The sequence below is a fragment of the Macrotis lagotis genome, chromosome X (genome assembly GCF_037893015.1).
Source record: "Macrotis lagotis isolate mMagLag1 chromosome X, bilby.v1.9.chrom.fasta, whole genome shotgun sequence".
Classification (NCBI taxonomy): Eukaryota; Metazoa; Chordata; class Mammalia; order Peramelemorphia; family Peramelidae; genus Macrotis; species Macrotis lagotis.
Window position 1 is genome coordinate 49,655,594 of NC_133666.1, and position 22,368 is coordinate 49,677,961.

Below are 22,368 nucleotides of genomic sequence, written 5' to 3' on the forward strand. Positions count from 1 at the left end.
CCCCTACCAATGTGTTTATCTCTTCTAATCAGCCAAAAGATACTGTTAGCTTAAAGCAAAGACATTTAATGTAATAGTAGAGTAAGAAAAATAGCAATAGAACCGTTCCTTTATAAACCTGGGTTGTATTCTTCCCAAAAGACATTTATCATCAGTAGGAAGAGAAAATATGTCTAGCAATCACACATTGAGACACATAAATAGGAAACAAATGTGGCCAGAGAACATAAGAGGGGTAAACCATGACTCGTACTCTTCAGGGATACTGATGCCTTCCAGTGATATAATCGTGCTGCTCAACACTGTCTTGTGGTTGCTATTAGTCTCATGTTTATTTCCTGGTGCAAGCATTGTCTCTGCTAGGAATTGCTCTGCTAATCACCGTTGGGCAGCTCAGTCCAGTACATGTTCAAGTTTCTTTCTGCTACCAGCTCTGGGATTTTATCCCTTCAGAACCATCTATGGGCCATTTCACGTCCCATTTTCTAGGGTTCAATAACTCGATGAAACTCTCCCTAATAAAGATAGGTTGGCATAGGCTACCACACCTAGCTAAGGAAGCAACTGAGCAAATGTCATTGGGGTGCCTCTGAGCTAAGATAAAATCTTCTTTAGCTTTTAGTATCTGGGGCTGAATCTTACACAGTTATTTGACTTAACTAACTGGAAAGGAGTCTAGGGTGTTGTCTTTTACCCATCTGACTTATATTATTACCTTTATTCCCCAAACCTGATCAACAGCAACACCCCCAAACATACACACTTTAAGGTTACCTTGTAGCTAATGAAAAAGCCTATTATCACCCAAAACAGGTATCGTTGGGTCAAGCAACAGGAGAGATTATAGAGAAGATAATTGGTCTAGGGTACCAGGCCTACACCACTGAAATCACACCATGCATTCAGTTATCTATTCTGTCTATAAGCAGGGTGCATTCCCAGGGCAAAGAGGAGGCCGGTTCTCCCTGATAAACTTCAAACCCCATCAAATCCCACTCATATCTCCAAGCTTTGTCCTAAGTCCCCAAAGCTTTTCCCTCCCAACAACTCTGTAAAGTAACACAAATCTTATGATCCCAGTTTTACAGAAGAGGAAACCCAGAGGAGGAAATTGAGACTCTGAGAGGGGAAGTGATTTGCCCACAATGCATAGGAAAGAAAGAGGAGTTACCTTTTTTGTTTTTCTTTCCATTACACGATATGCTGCTTTGGCATGGGTGTGGAAGTAGTGAAGTAGGAGGAAGTGAGCAACCAAGTGCCTCAGAAATATGAGGGGCTCTTAGCAATAGGAGTGAGAGACACTGATGGCAGTAGGAAGGGAGAGAACAACATGCATCCAAAATGGAGAAAAAGCTCCAAGGCTTTCAGATCTGATCCATCTTTTTGGAGAAGACTGGGATTGGCATGACGGAGGGAAGTCAGGGAGGAAGAGGGAGGGGATAGCTCCCAGCTGGGGAACAATGAGACCAGGGAACCAAACATCCAGCCCATGAGATTTACTTATTCTTTCCTTCCCAGCCATCTCAGTTCTTTCCTCCCTGCCCCCATCCCTACCTCCCCCCACCTCCCCAGCTCCCACCCTTTCTCAGCTCACTTAGCCTCAGAGAAGCTTGGGAGCAGGTGTGGAATGTTGCTAGGTTAGGGGGAGGACTGTCACCCCATGGCTATGTTCTTGTGGCTCCACTGAGATCTCTAAGCCAATAAATCATGTCTCTTCAAAACAGGAAGTCAAGGTCTATCTGCCAACTGATGCTTTCAAAGGGGAAGCAGGAATGAGCTTTATTTAGGCAAGCAGACATTACCATTTCAGGCGAGGAGAAAGAGGTGATGAAAGGTCAATTAGGTTGGAGGCATTGTGATGTGGTAGAAAGAAGCCTTGACTTGGCATGTGAGGGACCCCCGAGTTTGAATCCTGCCTCTCAAACTTACTGACTAGTTAGCCCTTAGCAAGTGAACTAACCTCTCTGAACCTTCCCTCCCTCCTTTGTAAGATGCTTATCTGTAAGCTACAAGAACTCTCTTCCTCTTAGGGTTGCTGTGAGGAAAAGGCTTTGCTGATGTAGCTTTGGGTAGTGTAAAGAGGTCTGCCCCAGGGGATGCATGTTCTAGTGCTGTCCCTGTTCCAGACCAGCTGTGGGACCTTGAACAAGTCACCTTCCTTCTTCTAGATGCTGATGGCTAAGGATTCTTCTGACTCTGACATTCTACAATAATTCATGCTTCTATACTCTGAAAATACTATCTAAATGTGAGTAGATGTTTCCAATAAGAAGAAGTGATATTAATAGCTCACATTTCTATAGCACTTTTGTTTTTCTTAAAATAACCTCCTGAGGCAAACAGTACAATAGTGAGTGCCCCTCTTTTAATAGATACAGTGGCCACGTTCTTATAGGATAGGTGTGCCACATTGTTGTCCCAGGAAGACTTCATACATCCTTTCCAGGGCTAGTCCTTCAGAAAAACTGGAAACCTCCAAGTCTGTCTTTGCTGTCCTGCTTCCATTGCTTTCCCCTATAGGATCCCTCACTATGGCCTTCCATTCACCAAAGTGCCCCTGTCTTGCAAAAAAATCCTCTTCCTTTTACCTTCTCTTCCTCCCTATCCCCCATCCATCCTAGGTGTTAGGAACTAATTCATCTAAAGTTAATAAGCTAAACCCTCCAGGGACATTTTACCTTTGAAAAGGCCCAGACAAACTTTTTAATAGGTGGAATTTCAGGGAGTGTTGGGGAAATGTTTTTGAGCCAGGCTTACCAGCCCCGAAAATTACCCCCTTTCAGAGATCCCCACCTACTCTGCCTTGGGCAAGGTGGGACCATCTGGATTCAAACTACCTGTTTCCATGTCAACATCCCTTGGATGGGAGTGACACTGGAATTCTGCCAGATGGGCTGCTCACCTTAGCTTGCAGACTTCAGGCCAAGCCTATGCTGGGAGAAGGCAAAAATCAATCTTTCAATACGTGTGTAAAAAAATCATCCACCTGGGGTAGGCAGGGCTTCACTGGGAGAGGCTGGATTGGGACTATAGGATCACCCTGATCCCCAGCAGGGCACAAGAATGTCTAGGGTGATTCTTGGGTGGGGTGATTAGAACTATCCCAAAGTGGAAGGGATTTCTTTTGCAAGAAATTTTTCAGCAGAGGCTGAGGATCTTTAGCCAAGTATGGGTAGGACTTTGTGGCTTTGGATTTTGATATTTGGTGAGTTTGAAGAGTCAGAGCTAAATTTTTGTAGTGGTAAACAATTGGAAACTGAGGGGATGCTCATCCATTGGGCAATGGCTGAATGAGTTGTGGCATATGATTATGATGGAAGACTATTCTATAAGAAGTGATGAGTAGAATAATTTCAGAAAAATCAGGGAACTTCTGCAATGTGAAGTGAGAAATGGGAGATCATAATAGCAATGTTATACTGATGATCAACTGGGAAAGACTTGGCTACTCTGATCAATACAATAATCTTAGACAATTCCAAAGGACTCCTAATGAAAAAATGTCATCCACCTCCAGAGAGAGAACTGATGAGTTCTGAGTACAAACTGAAATCTAACTTTCTCACTTTCTTTATTGTTCTTGCCTTTTTTGAAATATGGCTAATATGGAAATATGTTTTGCATGATTTCACATCGATAATTGATGTATTGTGTGCCTTTTCAGTGGATGGGGAAGGGGAGGGGTGGAAGGGAGGGAGTACATTTGAAATTCAAATTTTTAAAAGAATGTTAGAAATAAATAATAAATTAAAAAATATTTTAAAAAAATCAAAGTTATGAGGCAGCTAGGTGGCGCAGTGGATAGAGCACCGGCCCTGGAGTCAGGAGTACCTGAGTTCAAATCTGGCCTCAGACACTTTATAATTACCTAGCTGTGTGGCCTTGGGCAAGCCACTTAACCCCATTGCCTTGCAAAAACCTAAAAATAAATCAAAGCTAAAATAAGGGAAGAACTTTAAATCATACGTATACATTTATTTTCCTCTCCATTATTATCAGCTCCATTCCTCCACCACCACCACCCCACCTTGTGCCAATGCTTCAGAAGACGTTGTCTGAAGAGCAGATTGGGGTATCCTGAGCCCTATAACAATCTATTTAGGGCCACTATTGATTTAGCAGTGGCAGCAGACATGGGACTTCCCCCAATCTTGCCTTAGACAAGATAGAATGTGAAGTGATTTCCTTGGGAGCTGCCCAGTGGTTGTGGACCAACTGGTATGGCAGCCTAAAAGAAGGCCTTTTCTCCCTTACATAAGAATAGCACCACTTCTCCATAAAGACCAGGCAGCTGACTTTTGGATACAAAGAAGTAACTCATCAGGAAGACTGTAGTTTCCTTGGTGACCTGCTTCCTGATCTCCTCCATAACCCACCTCCTAGAGGACCTCCTATCTAATGGTGTCCCTTCTCTCAACAATAATGTAATGAAGAGAACAATAGATTTGGAATAGGAGGACCTGGGATATGATCCTAGCTCTTCTACTCTCTGTGTAAGCTTAGATAAGCCATTATTGTTTTCATTACCTCAGTTTCCTCATCTACAGAATTAAGTCATTGAACTAGGTGATTCCTGTGAGTCTCTTCCATCTCTAAATCCTTTATTGCTGATCTTCTTCCTACCTCCTACTGTTCTTTATTAATTCCACAGTCTCTGGCCTCAAGTTTCCATAACCCAACTCATTCATTCCTCCTTCCCATCCTTGCTATATCTTCTGAAGACTCTCCTGTCTCTCATTTGTGATAGATCTAACCTGGTGGTCATTTCTGGGGAGCTATAAAGTTAATTATCAGTCACAATCTGACCCTCAAGGACCACATAGTTCAGCTGAGGAAGTGGCAATCAACAAGGAACAGTCCCAGCACAATGAGGCAGCATCGTCAGTGGTGCCAACTGGGAGTATACCAGAGTTCCAAGAAGAGGGAATTCAGCTTAGTTTGGAGGAGTCAGAGAAGTCATTAGGGATGAGATGGAGGGAAGAAAAGGAGAAAAATAGAAAGGAAGGCTTGGAAGCTGGAATGAATGTGTGTGATATATTGAAGAATAAAAGGACATTGGTTAGATGGGAATTGAAGCAGGAAAGTCTGACAGGAGAGTTAGAAGTGGCTACAGAAGATGGCGGGGTAAATCTATAGTTCAATGACAGCAGGGTTTTAGGCCAATTCATCTGTTAGTGGTAGTCATTCTGGCTTGGAGGAGAGAGCCCAGGAAGTTGGGGAGGTCGTTGTGGTAATATTGGGTGATGAGGGACTGAACTAGAGCAGTGACCACAAGCGCCAAAAGATTCAAATAATTCTAAGAGATATTCAACGGACGCAACAACAGGGACCAGAGAGAGATCTGATCTAGACAGATGACTGTCATGAGGCTAACCTGGAACACTTGGATGCTCTCAGTGTAAGATGAGATCAGAGGACAGAGGATTCAGTTTGGCCAACACTGATGCAATGGGGCTCTCCTTGTGCTCTTCTTGCTCTGTTCTAGGCCCTGGGAACATGAAGACAAAAACAGAAACAGCCCCCCCCCACCTCACCCCATTCTGTATCCCAGCCCAGGACTTTACATTTGATGAGGGGGTTGATGGGAAGGTGAGCCAGTTTTAGGAGGAAAGAAAATTATTTCATTTGGGAACATAAAGAATTACAGATGCCAAGGAAGGAGAGAAAGCATACTGGAGGGGCTGGGGAGGCCCTGGGTCTAGAGTTCAAGGGGTTTGACAGTGAAAGGAAGGGGAGACATTGGATAGGAACAAGAAAGGTAGAGTAAGGACCAGTGTAATTGTTTAGTTTTGAAGTCCAGAGAGTCTAGGTTCTGTTTGAAGGTAGAAACAGGCCATGAAGAGTTGGGGATTAGAGAAGTTGGAAAGAAAGTGTTGTGTTGGATAAGGACTTAGTATAGGGTACAGTGGGGGGAGCAGGATTTGCATTTTAACAGAAGCTTCTTTGATGTGGAAGTGTCTTAAACCAAAGGAATGAAGCTTTAATCATAGAATTTCAGGTGCTTGGAGCCTGGGGGTCTGATCCTTATTCCTCCACTTCCCCCAGGTAGCCATCTGCCTTTGCAAGAAGTTTCTGGAAAGAGCCCACAGGAGGACTGGCTGCTTTAAAAGCTACCCATGTCTACCAGGCAGTTGGTTAAAAAAAATCATTGATTTTCAGAAGATAAGGGACTGACTGATACAACCAAAGTGTTCATTTTTCAGCTGGTTGATGTGGCTTTTTGCAGAACTAGAAGCAATGAGTGGAAATGGTAAAGGGGAAAATGGGAACTTGATAGGAAAAAACCCAAAGTGAAGTAAACCCAAACCCAACTTGCTAACAATCAGAGCTGTCCAAAAAGCAGAATGCCTTCCCTGAGGTTTCTAGGCAAAGGCTAATGGACATTAGATGTCTTCTGTGCTTCAGGGAGGACTCCTTTCCAAATCTTGAGACCCTGCCCAAACTCTCGAATTCTGTGCTTTTGGGACATGGCTTTAGGTGTGCTCCCAAGAAAAGAAATAAAGATACTTGCCCACATATGAAAAGATTGACATTTTAGGGCCTGGTTTTTCCTTTACCAAAAAGTATGTTTATTTGAGTTTGGGGAGGAACAAGAGACATCTTCCCTTTCCCACAGTTTTCTTTTCATAGAGACAGTTGGTTGGTTGGTTCTTGTTCTTCGTTATCGAAAAAGACCAAAATGGCATCACTATGTTAGAGACAAGTAACTGTGTGTCCGACTGTGACTGATCAGACCAATAAGACTTGGAGTACTCTACCACAGGTTGGCACAAATAGGCCATGTGAACACCTGGGGTGGGTTCTCTAAATTTGCACGTGTTGTCTCCACAAACACCAGTTATATTTGCAATTATAGCCTATGAGAGCTTGGAAGAAAGCTTTGAGATCACTCAGTTCAGGGTCTTTTAGTCTTTTTGTGCCTTGATTCCTTTTGGCCAGCTGGTAAAACCTTTATAGACCCTTTCTTGGATTCACATTTTTTTAAACACAAAAAATAAAATTTAAAGCATTACAAAGGAAATCAATTATATGGGAATAAAGCTTCTTTTTTCCACCCTCCAAGGTCTCAGACACCTTGATGTCTGTGGCCCCAGATTAAAGACCCTTAATCTAGTATAACTCTTTCATTTTATAGAGCAGAGAACTGAGGCCCAGAAATGGGAAGTAACCTGAGGTCACACAGCAGGCTGATGATGTCTGAGCTGGGATTAGCACAGAGGTGACCACACTCACAGCCCTTCCTAACTCCACAGCATTGCAAAGGCATGCTTCCTCCACCCTCATGTGCACCCCAGCTCTTTAAAATGTCAGAAGAAGTGGGGCCCAAGAGCTGTGGTTCACTGGTGAGCTGAGGTGTACCAGACCTGAAGAAAGGTGGGAGCACCCAGAGAGGAAATGTCATCTATGTGATTCAGGGAAGTTGGCCTGCCACAGGGAGGGCTGTACTATCTCCACTTCTGTCAGCTGGCAAACCTCCATCAGGAGCTGCCTGAGGTTACATAGGCCAGACCAAGAGTCTGGAGGGACCCTCGCCCTCCCAGAGGGACCAGCTTGAGCTACTCAGGATAAGGCTAATAATGGGCCCCACATTGCTCAGCTCAGAAAGGGGAGAGAAGGTGACTTCCACAGATGAAGTTGACTTGTGTGAGCAGGTGAGGTTTGACAGCTTTTTGACACAAAGACTTTTGCTACAGCCTGTGTTGATGGGCCCAGGGGAGTAACCACAGCCATACATACACCTTCCTCTCTTGAGCCTGCCTGCCCAGCTGCCACACTGCGGGGGGGGGGGGGGGGGGTGGGGGAGAGTAAGACAACTGTTCCTACTGGGTTAGCTTAGAGAGAAACAGGGTCTTTGCTCCTGCACCTTAACTTGAAAACTCACAGATTACCATTATCTGTGTTTGATCATATTTTTTATTTATTTTGTTAAATATTTCCTGATTATATTGTAATCTGGTTCAGGAGCACTCAAAAGTATTACAGCCGCAATGCTAAATGTTTGAGCTATAGGATCAATGATTGCAGAGAAGTCAAAGGGATGATGATGGTCATTAGATTTAGCTACGAAGAATCATTAGTGACACTGGAGAGAGCAGTTTCAGTTGAATGATAAGGTCAGAAGCCAGATTGCAAAGAGTTAAGAAAAGAGTAAGGAGGAAAGGAAGTGGAGGTTCTAATTTGTAGATGCCTTAAGGAGTGTTAGATAGGACTGGGAGGGGATCATGTCCAACTGAGGATGGAGAAGGGAAGGAATCTGGTCATCACAGACACAGTAACAGTCAAGCTAGGGGTCAGACCCAAGTCTTCTGACTCCAGTCAGTGTAATTTGCATACGGCCCTCCAACCATAGGATCACAGGATCAGTTTCAAGCTTGAGGAAGAGAAAGCAATCATCTGATCAACAGAAATCAGAAAGAGGTGAGAAAGCTAATAATTTTGACTGGAGACAAGTGGAGCTGGAGCTGGAGCTGATATGCAGATATCCAAGTGCTACGATTGCTAGAAATTAACCTGGAATGGCAGATCTGAAGCCATTAGCCCCAGAAGTCCCTTGAGTATGAATTTAAGCCTCCCCTTTGCATCTCCTTCATTTTCTCTCCTGGTCCTAGTCTAGGCCTTTGGGAGGTTGAGTTCACTGGTATTTGGAACTACCCAGGTATCCCTTTGATTTTCAGATCCCTGCCCCCATCTACTCACTCACCCTTCATACTGGGCTTAGCTTCCCCCACCTGCTGCTACCCTGGGTTTCGGTTGCTTTTTTACCACACTGGTCCTGAATATGCCACTAAGTAACTGCTTTACTTCTCAGCTCTGACTTGTCTAAATCTCTGAAAAATGTATGTTGCTTACAACATGTCCCCCCTTTCCATTTAGTTGAGTCCACGCTATCTTGACAGTGTTAGCTTTGGAGTTGGGAGACCTGGGTTGGAATCATGAGTCTGTCCATTACCAGCTAAGTGAATTTGAGATAGTCTAGTATTTCTGGGCCTCAAATTCCTACTCTGTCAAATGAGGAGTTTGGATTCTGTGATCTCAAATGTTCTCTTCAGCACAATATCCCATGATGCTCTGACCAAATGCGTACATCTTTGCATTCCTGGAATGGATGATGCAGTGTAGTTTCCTTCTCACTCTTCTATCCAGTAACCTTTATTTTCTTACTATTTTTCAAACAAGAGTCTCTTTCTCCAACTATGACTTTGCACTGGTGGCCCTCCATGCAGGGAACATGCTCCCTTATCTTCACTTCCTGGTTTTCATGGCTTCAAGTCTTAACTAAAATCTTAACTTCTGCAAAGTGTCTACCTCAATACTTATGCCTTCCCTATGACATATGTTTAAATGTCATGTATTATATAGAGGGAAGCTGGGTGTCACAGTGGATAGAACACTTAGACTGGGAATCAGGAAGACTCATTGTGAGTCCAAATCTGGTCTCAGACAAATATTTACCAACTGTATGCCAAGGTCACTGAATGGATGTTGCCTGAAACTGAGACCCTGGGAAAGACCTTAGCTTAAAAAGGCCAAAGTCTCTCACAGCATCCAGGGCCATCTCCAGTCATCCTGATTCCTATCTGGCCACTGGACCCAGATGGCTCTAGAGGAGAAACTTAAGGTTGGTGACTTAGAACAGCCCCCTCTCACTCATATCCAATTCATGTGCTTGCATGGCATCACCTCCCTGATGTTGTGGTCTGCTTTGAGAACAAAGGATACCAACCCCCGATCCTATTTGTCTCAGTTTCTTCATCTGTAAAACAATTTGGAGAAGGAAATGGCAAACCACTCCAGTGGTTTCTTTGCCAAGAAAACCCCAAACAGGGTCAGGAAAGGTCAGATTTGATTGAATAACAAACAAACAAAAACCAAAACATATTGTATCTACATAGTTGTTTGCATGTTGCCTCTTTTCCATTAGGAATTAAGGTCCTTGAAGGCAAGGATTGATGGTTGCTTTTGTTTGTTTGTTTGTTTGTTTATTGTGGGGGGATGCTTCCTTTGAATTCACAGTACAAGGCCTTAATAACTGATTATTCACCTGACTCTTAGTTCCATTTCAGTTCCAATCCTATTATCTTAAACTCCTCTTTCATCCCTCTGTCCAAACACAACTTAAATCCTAAATTCTTTCTTTATTTCTCTTGCATTCCTATTTTCCTTTATCAGCCTTTCCCGGTCAACTTCAATCATTACGTATTGTCTTTGACCTGAACTATTTGTAATAGTCTCCTAACTGTTCTCCCTTCTTCTGGTATTTGCTTTTCTTGGTCCATCCTGCATACCCGATCAGATGAATCCTCCTAAAAATCATTCAAATATATAATATTATTCCACCAGTGGCGTGTTTTTCAGAAACTTTTTTCAGAAACATTTTCAGAAATTTTCCAAGCCAGTTGTTAATATAGCTAATGGGCGGTTCACTCAGCGCCTACAGAGGTAAAGTTATTTATTTCCTTTTTTTTTTTTAGATTTTTCAAGGCAATGGGGTTAAGCGGCTTGCCCAAGGCCACAGGGCTAGGTAATTATTAAGTGTCTGAGGTCAGATTTGAACCCAGGTACTCATGACTCCAACGCTGGTGCTCTATTCACTGCGCCACCTAGCCACCCCAAGTTATTTATTTCTTTTAAAAGAATTGGTATTAACCACAGCAGAGTGGCTCAGTTCATTATTGTCTACTTTAAATGATTATGGTTTTAATAATGAATATTTGTAAACTGATCAAATTGCATCTTGCTCAGATGGTGCTAATTCAGTGCTGGGAAGTAACTAAGAATTTGCTAGAAATTTTTCCTAAAATCATCTCTTGGAACTATTTAAAACATAGTTTTCGTTTATCACTAGATAATTTAACATTTGAAAGTAAAATAAGTAAATTATTTAAAAATATTTCTGTGCAAAATTTATTCTATTTATCCTCAATGTATGGCATGCATTCTTCTTATTCTGGTTTGGTAAAGAGATCAGCTAACATTAACTTCCTGCAAAGCCTTGTTTTGAATAATTAACATTGTTAAAGAATTTTTATTACCTTCAAATGCCTCACAGGAAAGGTCAACTAAAATTCAGAAAACACAAAAATTAACCAAATGTACCATATGAGCTTTGGACATTTTAAAGATTGGTACTATATATCATGAATCTCAGAATGAAGATTTGATTACCATAGATAAGTTTAAAGACATTCTATTTAATAAAAAATAATAAATGTATTGCTCTTCCTAGGAATGTGTTATAGAAAATATAATTTGACACATGAATTCGTATGTCTCATTGGACAGAAACAATCATAAAGCATTTTAAATTACTTTAATTTATCAAGTCTTGGCTTTATAAAGAACTAGCTTCATAATGGATGACTGGTGAAAAAAATTGAATTATATAGAATTCCATATTATTCCAGTTCCTGCAACTATAGATAAAGCTAAAAAGATAGTTAGCACGTCTTAGTAGTGCTAAAGCTGAAAGAGGTTAAATTAATATAATTTTTATGAGGGTAAGAAATAGTTTAACAGTAAATCATATATCATATCTAATGACAACAGATACAGAGGTAAAGGAGTTAGTATATTGAGATGCAATTTGTCAAATCGTGGCTGAATTACTACATAGATGGTTATAGATAGAAGAGATCAGCAAAAATCAATGGAAGCATTCTGTAAAAAGTCAATTGGCTAGTAATTTACAAAAAAAGAGTATTGTATATTTTTATTATTTGTAAATTGTGTGCTCGAGCATGCATTCATGTATGTGGTTCTGGTTGTTGTCTTCATTCTGGAAAAGGACCAAAGTGACATCACTACCTTAGAGTCAAGTTACAGGGTATCCACCTGTGACTGATCAGACCAAGCCAAGTTCAGAATGCTTTACCATAGGTTGGATACAAACAGTTCATGGGGAACATTTGGAGTAGATTCTCTAAATTGGTGCATCTCAAGTTTCTTTTGAGTTACTTCTATTCTGCTTTGCTCATAGAGCACAGCACTTTCTTTGGTGAGGGCACACTGTGCTAGATGGTCCTTTGCCAAGTCTCCTAGGTCATACAATCAATATGTATGTGTGTTATTCTGTTTTGGTAAAGAGATTAGCTAACATTAATTTCCTGTGAGGTCCTGTTTTAAATAATTAACCCTGTTAAAGAATTTTTATTACCTTCAAATGCCTTACAGGAAAGATCAACTAAAATTCAGAAAACACAAATGCACCATAAGAGCTTTGGAAATTGCAGAGTAACCATTCACCAATATACCACTACTTTCTCCCACCTCACCATCGGTGTTTGTGTGTCTCATCTCCCCTAACAAATACTGAGAATTTATGATTATGGCCAACATTTTGCTAGGTACTATGGGGTGGTAGAATTACAAAGGAATCATATAATTCTAGGGTCTGAGGAGCCTAGAATTGAGATCTAGGAGGGAATTTAGAGATTGTTCATTTCAATTTCTTAATCCGGATCCTCAAGGGATCCATGGATAGATTTCAGGGATTCCATGAACTTGGATGGGAAAAAAACTTTCATCTTTATTTTCACACTCATTTCTAACTGAAATTTAGCATTTCCTTTACTTATTGTAAAAACATTATTCTGAGAGAGTCCATAGTTTTCTGCCAGTTTGTTAAAGGAGTCTATGACACAAAAAAGGTTGAGAAACCTTGATATAGTTCAAGCCTCTCATTTTAGAAATGAGGAAACTGAGAGAGAGAGAGAGAGAGAGAGAGAGAGAGAGAGATTTATTTGCCTAGTAGCATAAGCTAGTAAGTTTACAAAGCAGAATGTGAATAAGGACAGACTATATCTAAATGTTGAAAGAAAGATAAAGTCAAAGAGAAACAGATGGAGATAAGGGTGAGCAAAGCCACTTAGTGGTATGGTAGATAGAGCTCTAGGCTTGGAGTCAGGAAGAACTGAGTTCAAATCCAGATTCAGACACTATCTGTGTAACCATGGGCAAGTCACTTCACCCCACTTGCCTCAGTTTCTTCATCTGTAAAAAGAGCTGGAGAAGTAAATGACAGACCTCTCCAGTATCTTTGCCAAGAAAACCTCAAATGGGATCAGGAAGAGTTGAACAGGACTGAATTAATAACAGCAAATGGTGGAATATGTACTAGCCAGAGAGGCTCAGAGAAGGAAGATGAAAAGGAATAGTATTTCTATTTAGAAGATATATAAAGAAATACCCCCTGTTGTGGGAAGGAAACAGCAGAAACATCCTAATCCATGCCTGATTGTAAAATTATGAAGGTTCTTTGATTTCTAATAGCCCTGGAATCAGTTTGTTCATCTGTAAAATGGAGTGATCTGGAACCTAAATTTCAACTCTACCAGACTTTGAAATGATATTTTGTGAAGAGGGAAAGTTAAGGAGTTAATCCCAATCTTAAGGTACAGTAGTGTGTCTTGAACTGAATTTGGAGTTATCTTGGGTTTGATCATACGGAGAGGTAGAAGTTAGACCTTGGTCAGATCATTTTCATGGGTCTCAGTTTATTCTACAAAAATGATTGGGTTGGTCTCTAAAGTTTCTTCCAGCTTGAAATCATACCATCAAAAAAGGATTTTGGAACAATTTCTCCTCCCCATCTTTCAGTCTTTTTCACCATATCTTCCCTCTTTTTCCTCCTTCCCTTATCCCCAGGAAAGGAAAAACGTGGTGGGCATGGAGTGGGGAGAGGTGGGCTGTCCATGTCATATGGCAGAGCCAGTCAGAGTCCTCTTTCATGACTAATAGTTGATGTCTATGGGGCACTGGGGGGCACTTGCATGCCATTATCTAAGCTTCATGACAAACTTGAGAGGTAGACACTCAAGCTACTATTGGCTTCTATGTTTTACAGATGAAATGGGGTGGGGGTGGGGTGCAGTGACTTTCTGTATTCATCACAGCTGGTGAATATCTGAGGCAAGCTTCCAATCCAGGCTTTCTGTTTCCAAGTCTGCCAGGTTGCCCAGTGTGCAATTCAGGATTAAGAATTCTCATCTCCCTCTCAAAAGCTTCTCTTATATATTCAAGGTTGTGGAAGATGGACATTCTATTGGAGGGGGAACTCCCCAAATAGCCCTACTCTCTCCATTCCTGTCAATGATCAAACAAAGAATCTATGGAAAGTGCATTGCACAAGTGCTGTAGAAATGCTAGCCATTCAGGGGATGTGGTCTAGAGAGCTGGTCTTGAAGTCGAGAAGTCTCAAGTTTGAATCCTGCCATAGGCATTAGCTGTATGAGCCTTGTCAGGTCACTTAACTTTGCTGTGCCTCAGTTTTCTCATCTATAAAATGGGGATGATACCTTCCAGGGTTGATACATGGCTCAAATAAGGTATTATATTGTGCTATATAAATGTTAGCTCTCATTTTCAAATAATTTACTAAAACCTTATTGGGAATCAAGTTTAGGCTTTACCCATCCCAGAAGTATTACCTTACTATAAGAAGTCTGAAATGATTTCAAAGGAGTGACTAATGGTGGTATTTCAGGCACAGTGATACCTGCTTTTTTCAAGCTGGGGAGAAGAGCTTCCTGCTCTTCTTCATCACCTCCTACAGGCAAATGCCTGTGTGTCTTAGTTGTTGGTCAGGCCTACCTACAAATTCTCATGGGATTTAGTGCTGGAGGAGACCCTGGAACTCCTTTAGTATGGCCAAGCACCAGATAATGACTACCATGTGTATGGTGTGCCAAAGCTGAGAAAGTGCTATATGCACCTTATAGTATTTTTATCTTTGTGACAACCCTGGGAGATTATTGCTCTTATTATTCCAGTTTTACAGATAAGGAAACTGAGTCTCTGAGAGATTGACTTGTTCAGAGTTAACACAATAAATGTCTGAAATAAGGTTAAAACTCAGGCCATCAGATCCATAAAGTTAGATTAGAATTCAGATCCTCCAAATACAAATCCCTCTTCTCTGTGTCGAGTCTCCTCTTTGGGTCCTTTCTGGCTCTAACTCCTCAGGTCTCTAACGTCTTTGGCTGACAGGTATGCTGGAGTCCACTTGAACTAGGAGAGCCACATTTCCATCTCAAAATCAGCAAATGCTACAAAACTGGACTGGATTTATTGTTTTGTTGATTGTCTAGACATGAGAATGGGATGGAGAACATGTTAATAAGGCAGATTAAAAGTGAAGCCTGTGTACATGGTTTTCCTGGAGAGATGGTGGTTAAACATTTGCCATCACAGCCCTGGGAAAGCAGATTCTCATATTTGGGGCTTTAGAGCTAAAAGGTACTTTAGAGGTCCCCTGGTATAACCCCCATAATTATGTAGAGAAGCAAGCTAAGGCCTGGAGAGGGAAAGTGACTTGTTTAAGGTCACACAGGTAGTTATAACATAGCTGAAATGACTGTTGGCAAGATTATAGAAAGGGCTTCCCAGTTAGATAAGTAACACTGTACTCCTCACTTGACTCTGTTATAAAATAAGGGCAATGAACTTAATTATCTCTGAGGGCCTGCCCAATTCTCAATCCACATCCTCTGCTCAGTCCAACTCTGAGATATCCCATCTCTGTTCTGGAATTCTTCAGCCTGTCCACTGGACAAGGGCTATTTAAGCTACACGTGTTAACTCTAACAGTTTCCCTCTCTAGTAATGCTTGAAGCTGGAACCAGAATGGCTGGCTTCTCAAATCCTTGCGTGATTGAAGAATGGAAAGGGCCTGAATGGCTATAAAGAATTGGCAGGAGACCGTGGGAAGTGTAGGATTCAGCAGAGACAAGTCATTACTAGTTGGTGGCTGGCAGGTTCCTACTCTCCAGAAATATGTGAACTGGTCCAAGGGCTCTAAGTAACAGATGGCTTTGTAATGGACCAAAGCATCCCAGTTACTGCTCATCCAGCCTCTTGGGTTTTTTTTTTTTAACATTAAGGGCCTTGGCTTCCAAAAGCCTTTGCTCCCAGCCCAATCTCATCACACAGTTTCCACTGACCTGTGCCTGCTCCATCTGTTTCCCAGGTCCAGTCTGTTTGGGGGTGGTTGGGCCTTCCAATCTGGGAGCTTTGAGAAGGATGGACTTCACTTCCACACAAGGAAAGGGTAGAGAGACTCAAGCTATTTCTTCTTAACCAAAACAAGGTACTAAAAACTGAAGGCCACAATCCCTGTTTAATCAGTCAGACTGATTGTTTTAACAACCTTGTCTCTTGCTCACAGAGTCTCACAAAAGCCCTCAGGAAATTAGGTGGTTTCCAACTTTCTCCAGTTAGTTTTAACAGTTAATGGTCAAGAGGGGCCCTTCCTTCCCAGAGCTGTGTGTATGGTTTCTGAGCACTAGTGACCTATCTAGCAGCCGTAGGCAATAGGTTCCATCAATCTTTCTGACTGCACTCAGGAAGAATCAGCTAATCAGGCACCAGAGGCATCTTTATCTGCTTTCCTAATGTCACTCATCCCCAAGTCTTTCCTTTCTATATCCTCCCTCTAAACCCCATAAGGCCTTGGGGAGGACCTTTGTTGGATCTCTAATCACCAAAGGAGAGATTCCATCTCTTATCTATGTTGCACTGCCTCCCTACTCCGTTACATCCCCTTCCCCCGCCCTCCCATGGGGTATTGAGAAGACCTCTGATGGATCTCTAACCTAAGAGATCCCCACTCTCTTCTATGTTGTACTCCTATCCATCCCTACCCCCTTATAGGGTATTGAAAGGACCTTTGATGGATCTCTACTAGCCAAACAAGAGATTCCCTCTCTTTTCTATGTTGTATTCCCTCCCCAACCCATTACATCCTCCCCCATAGGGTATTGAGAAGACCTTTGGTGGATCAGTATCCCAAGTGATCCCCTCTCTCTTCTATGTTGTACTCCTACCCATCTCCATCCCCCAAAGTGTATTGAAAAGACCTTTGGTGGATCTCTAACCACCAAAGGAGAGATCCCCTCTCCTTTCTATTTCTACCCCCTTGCCCCTACCATGGAGCACTTACATGACTTCATTAATGGATCTCTAGCCCAGAGAGCTTCTCTTCTTTCTCTCTATCTCCCCTTTCCCACCCCCTATCATTTTAACCAACCATAAATACTTCAAAAGCCTATCCCTAATATTGTTCTCATGAGCATGGACAGCCTTGCCTTCCCTTTTCTGTTATATGTTATTGAAAACCATAGATGTTTTAGTCATGCCTCAGAATACAAAGAGCTAGGCCCTTTGAGTCCTCACTAGGCTTTTCAGAGCCTTAACCCTTGCTAAGATAAAGTTGAAGTCTATTGAAGGTAAAGGACTTTTTGACGTTATATATCCTTCCCCTCTATCCCCCTCCCCATCACCACAAACATGCATACTAAACATCCCTGCTCCAGCAAAGGCAAAGGGAATTACCCAGCATCATCATGAGCCATGACTCTGTGTTTTGGTCCAACAAAGGGGGGAATTTTTTTTTAAAAAAAGGAAGTATATCTAGTAGTCGCTAAGTCTCAGTGACATTTGTATGGACTGTTTAGGGGCTTTTGAAAATGTGTGATGTAAATATTCAAAGCATATGGGATTATTTTTTCCCTCCAGTAAAGATCAGAAAAACACAGTGTCCATTTTATTCTTAGTAGAAGTAAGGACCAGCTTTGTGGGCCAGGCAGGCCAAGATTGGTGAAGTGAAATCAAAGCCTCCCAGGGCTACTCTAAAAAAGTTTTGCTCAGAGATTAGGATGGAGTCAATGTTGGTACCAAGATTTGCTAGGACTAGGAATTTAAACAGTTCATGTCATAGGCTCGTGTGATTTTGAGCTGGATGGGCTTTTGAGATATGTGATTAGTCACTCAACAAGCATTAAGTAGTTTCAATGTATCATACACTACGCTAAATGGGGTGGATATAGGGCAAAAAGATGGGCTCTGCCCTCTGGGACCCCATTCTAATGGTGGAGACAATATGCTAATAATACACTAATAACAACATTCATATAAGATATATAGTGTAAGTGAAAAGTAATCTCAAGGAAGGTACTAACAATTGGGGTCGAGGGGTAAGATGGAGAGGGAGAGGGAGAATGGGGCACCAGGAAAGGTCTCCTACAAAAGATGGAATTTGAACTTGTTGCAGCTGTGATTTTGGGGGTCATAAATTAAAGATAGAAATCAAGGGTTACTGAAAGATGAAGGAATTAGCACATTCTCTGGGATTTTAAAACTGCTCAGGATTTTATTACAAATTATTAAATAGTAAACGGATTAAAACTTTTCCTCCCAGAGAATCAACAAACACTCAAACACTTTAGGTCAGGCTGGAAAAAGGCTAGGTGCAGTTGCTTGGTAGACAGAGAGAGAGAGAGAGAGAGAGAGAGAGAGAGAGAGAGAGAGAGAGAGAGAGAGAGAGAGACTCATTCCATGAACCACCAGGGTCTAGCATGGGAGCACATAGAAGGAAAGAGCGATGCAGACATCCTTCAAGGTTGGAAGATAGAGTCAAGGAAAAGGGAGAAGGGGCGACGCTTCTTCTTAAATATACTTCTGTAGTAGGTTGGACAAGGGGTGGCGCTTGGGGAGTGGTTTAGCACCTGGGCCAGGTATTCTCCAATGGGCAAGCTACATATTGATCCTTCCTATTCCGAGGTAAGTTACTTCTAAGTTCAACATGGGATTTTCTGTCACACTAGCATCAATGGGAAAGATCAAGTAACTGGGAACCAGAAGTTGGGTGAAGGAGGAATGGGGAGACAGGATGTAAACAACAGGGGTCAAGGGTAAAATCTCAGGAGCAAACAGTCTTCCACAATTAACGAAATTTAACAGCAAAAAATGTTAGAGAATTTGTTTCTAAATATAAATTTTCTACATTCATAGTTTTTTGCATGAAATTGAGTCTTAGAGGAAGCTAGAGAACTTTGAAGGCCATAGTGAGGAGGGAGAGAGAACATTCCAGGTATGGAAACAAATGATGCAAAATTTCTTGAAGGTTAAAAATGACGAGATGAAAGTGAAAAGTCAAGGATGACACCAAGGTTCAAGACTAGGTGTTTGGGAGGATAGTGGTACCCTGAACAGTAATAGAAAAGTTGGGAAGAAAGAAGGGTTTCGGTAGAACTAGAAGTGTCTGATTCATTATGGTGTAGATGACCTTAAAGCTAGAAGAGATCCAAAAGGTCATCTAGTCTAATTCCCCTCATTTCCAGATGAGGAAACAGTCCCTAGAGAGGAAACAACTCGTCCAGTGTTTCTTGGAAACCAAGATCACCTACCTTCAAATCTAGCACTCTTTCCAACCATATCAACCCCACTTTATATACCAAGAAACTGAAATCTATGAGGGATAGTGACTGGTCAACATCACATACAAATAGAAAGTAGCAGAGGTGGGATTTGAACCCAGTTCCTCTGACTCTAAATCTGGTCTACACTATGCTGTCTACATTGGCACATTGCTAAAAGCCTAAAGATTGACACACTGCCAAAAGATTAGGCCAAGTGAAGGATAGTGCTCCAAGCAATTTGGGTTTTGCTTGTTTGTTTGCTTTTGTTTTTGTCCTAGGCAGTCAAAGGTTAAGAAAGAGGAGAGTTAACCCTGGATATTTGAAGGTCTTGCAGTGAATTCTGTGTGGATCTAGCAGTACTGTAATTGTGGGGCCTAAATTTCTCTCCCTAGAGCCTTGCCTGAAACCCTGCCATTGACCTCCATTGTTTTAACTTTGAATAGACCACTTGACCTTGCCCTTGATTGTACTTTAGGACTAACCCAAGCCTAGTCCCTTCCTTTTGCTGAGGTAACCAGTGATGCTCAGATCCCCCAGGGGGGATTTCCCTTTCTAGCTCCCCACCCCCCACCCCACCCTACCCATTTTATTTATGGCTTGGAAAGCCCCCAGAGCTTCTGCCTAATTATGCAATGCTTCCAACAATATCCTAGGCAACAAAAGGATTACAAGGGGAAAACAACAGAATATATGTCTCTGTGCCAATGAAAGGATGAGGCTACATCACCCATAACCTCCATCAGTCTTTGCAGTGTAATGCTAGGGTGGAATGCAAGGCTAGACTTGGATTGGTGCTGAGCACTTCCTTTGCTTCCAGTTCTTTGCTACTACAAAAAAAATGTTGCTTTTGTCAATGACCTTTTACTTCCCTTACATTTGCTTGGATTGCAAGAGTCGAGAGAGTCAGGTTTGAATTGTGGCTCTGATATCTGCCAGATAGAAGACAAGTCACTCAATGTCTTCTTAGTCCCAGTTTTCTCATCTGTAAAATCAAAATTATACTTTATCACTTCAGAGATCTAGATCTGGAAAGGGCCTCTTTTTTTAAGGATTTTGCAAGGTAATGGAGTTAAGTGACTTGCCCAAGGCCACACAGCTAGGTAAATTATCAAGTGTCTGAGGCCCAATTTGAACTCAGGTTCTCCCGACTCCAGGGCTAGTGCTCTATCCACTGTGACACCTAACCACCCCTGGAAAGGGCCTCTTATAGTGAATATAATCCACCCCTCCATTTTAGAAGGAGATCCAGAAAAGTTGTGACATGTCAAGGTCATGTCACCTTCCTCCCAGGGTAATGAGAAGGAAAAGGTGTTGGAAAACTTAAAATATTGGAAGGACAGGAGTTATGCCACCCTGTCTAAAAATTGGGCTGTTATCATTATCTCTCCTTTTAAGATGAAGAAACTAAGTAATATACCTTCAAGTTAGTGGCAGATCTGGTGTCAGAAGCGAGGTTCTCTTTACTGAGTTCAGTTCTCTTTCCACTATGCCACTGAGACTCCCCCACCCCCTGCCAGGCCTGACCCACTCATGCCTTCATCCCTAGAGGAGGCTTCTAGATGCCGGAGAAAACTGATGTCATTTGGGAAGATTCCAGGGAAAAGGCCACACAGCCTCTAATGGGACTAGGCCTGGAACAACAGGAGAAGGAGCCAAGCTTCATCTAAGGGTAGGACTCATTTTAAAAGCTGGCTAGGGAATAAACTAATCACCCTGAAGAGAAATGGAGTTAGAGACAAGAATGGGCTTGCCCAAGGCAGGAGTCACAGAAACCCCTAGAAAGTGTTAAAAAGGTGACTTGAAAGGCAAGAGCAGAATGGAAGATTCAAGGAGAAACTTTCTCTAACAGTTTCACTAGCCCTGGATGAGGTGTGTCCTTGAGTCTGGTTAACACTGGAGCCACAGCAATCAAAGCCAATCCTGGGCTAGATTTTAATTTTGTTTAGCATTAGAGTTTAGAGCTCCTGAAACTAGTGTGGGCAGATTTTTATTTTTATTTTTGTTGTTACTGTTGCAACTGTTGTTCCTTTTTAGAATGCTGTAGTAGCCAGCACTCCCTAAGTGCTACCCTTGTCCAGTCCACTATGAAAATGCACTTAAGTTAGAGGGTTCAAATCCTGTCTCTGATGCTTACCACTTCACCTATCTGAACCTTAGTTTTCTTGCCTGTAAAATAGTGGGAATGGATGCCCCCTGAGATACTTTCAACCTCTAGATCCATGAAGTCCCAGCTTTGTCTAGGGACTAAGGAAGGACGAAATTTAGTACAACGATCATGCATCCTGGGTTTTCCGGCAGTTTCAACTTGAAGAATAGAAAGTGCATTATTAATGAGGCCTTGCCAATTATCAGAATAAAATTTGGAAATGTGGTTACCATTCATTTAGGACGATTTAGCTGGGAAAATCTGAGTACCCACTAGAGACCCAGGGTGGTGACGAGTGCTCTAATACATTTTATATCTGTTAGGGAGATAATTGGACTCTAGTTGTGGTTCTTCATCTCTTCCTACTAGAACATTTTCCTCATGTGAGAGCTCCTGGTCCTATGTCACAGGACACAGATTCAAAGCTGGAAGGAACCTGTGTGGTTGTCTGGTTCAGCCTGTAGTCAGTTACATGGAAGTGCTATTTGTTTCCCACCATCTATCATCTTTTATTTCAGTAAGACCCATGAAAATGTCTCCCATTTCCGCCCATGAAGGGCTGTCTAAGAGTGTACAGAAAATACTGCCCAAGGGAAAAGAATCCACAGGGAAGAAAAACAAAGGAAACTTTCATTAGTCAGTCAAAAACATTGAAGTGCTTACCACTTGCTAAATCCAAATGATACAAAAAACCAAAACCAAAACCAAAAAGGCCAGACCATCCCTGCCCTCTAGGAGCTCACATTCAACTGGAGAAGACAACACACAAACAATACTGTGCCTACAATGTATATGTAGAATAAAAGGGAGTCATCTCTGAATGAAAACTCCAGCATTACAAGGGACCAGGAAAGCTTCTTCTAGAAGGTGAGATTTAAACTGAGTCTTAAAGCAGACCAGGGAAAGAAACCAGAATGTGGAGGGGAGGAGAAAGGGAGAGTTCTAGACATGGAGGACTACAGGTGAAAATAAAATTGGAAGATGGGGTATCAGATGGGAGGAACCACAAAAGAGGCCAATGTATCTGAT

At 42.0% G+C, this 22,368-nt stretch overlaps 1 protein-coding gene across 1 annotated transcript in view; it reads left to right on the top strand.

Annotated features, from left to right (window-relative positions):
- The first annotated feature begins 2,092 nt into the window (after nucleotides 1–2,092).
- The window catches only part of LOC141503366 (putative P2Y purinoceptor 10), a 67,143-nt gene continuing 46,867 nt past the window's right edge, over nucleotides 2,093–22,368 (top strand). The window contains exon 1 of the mRNA XM_074208604.1: nucleotides 2,093–2,248. Within this exon, the coding sequence (XP_074064705.1) occupies nucleotides 2,247–2,248 (2 nt within the window). The 5' untranslated portion in view covers nucleotides 2,093–2,246. The remainder of the gene's footprint in view (nucleotides 2,249–22,368) is intronic.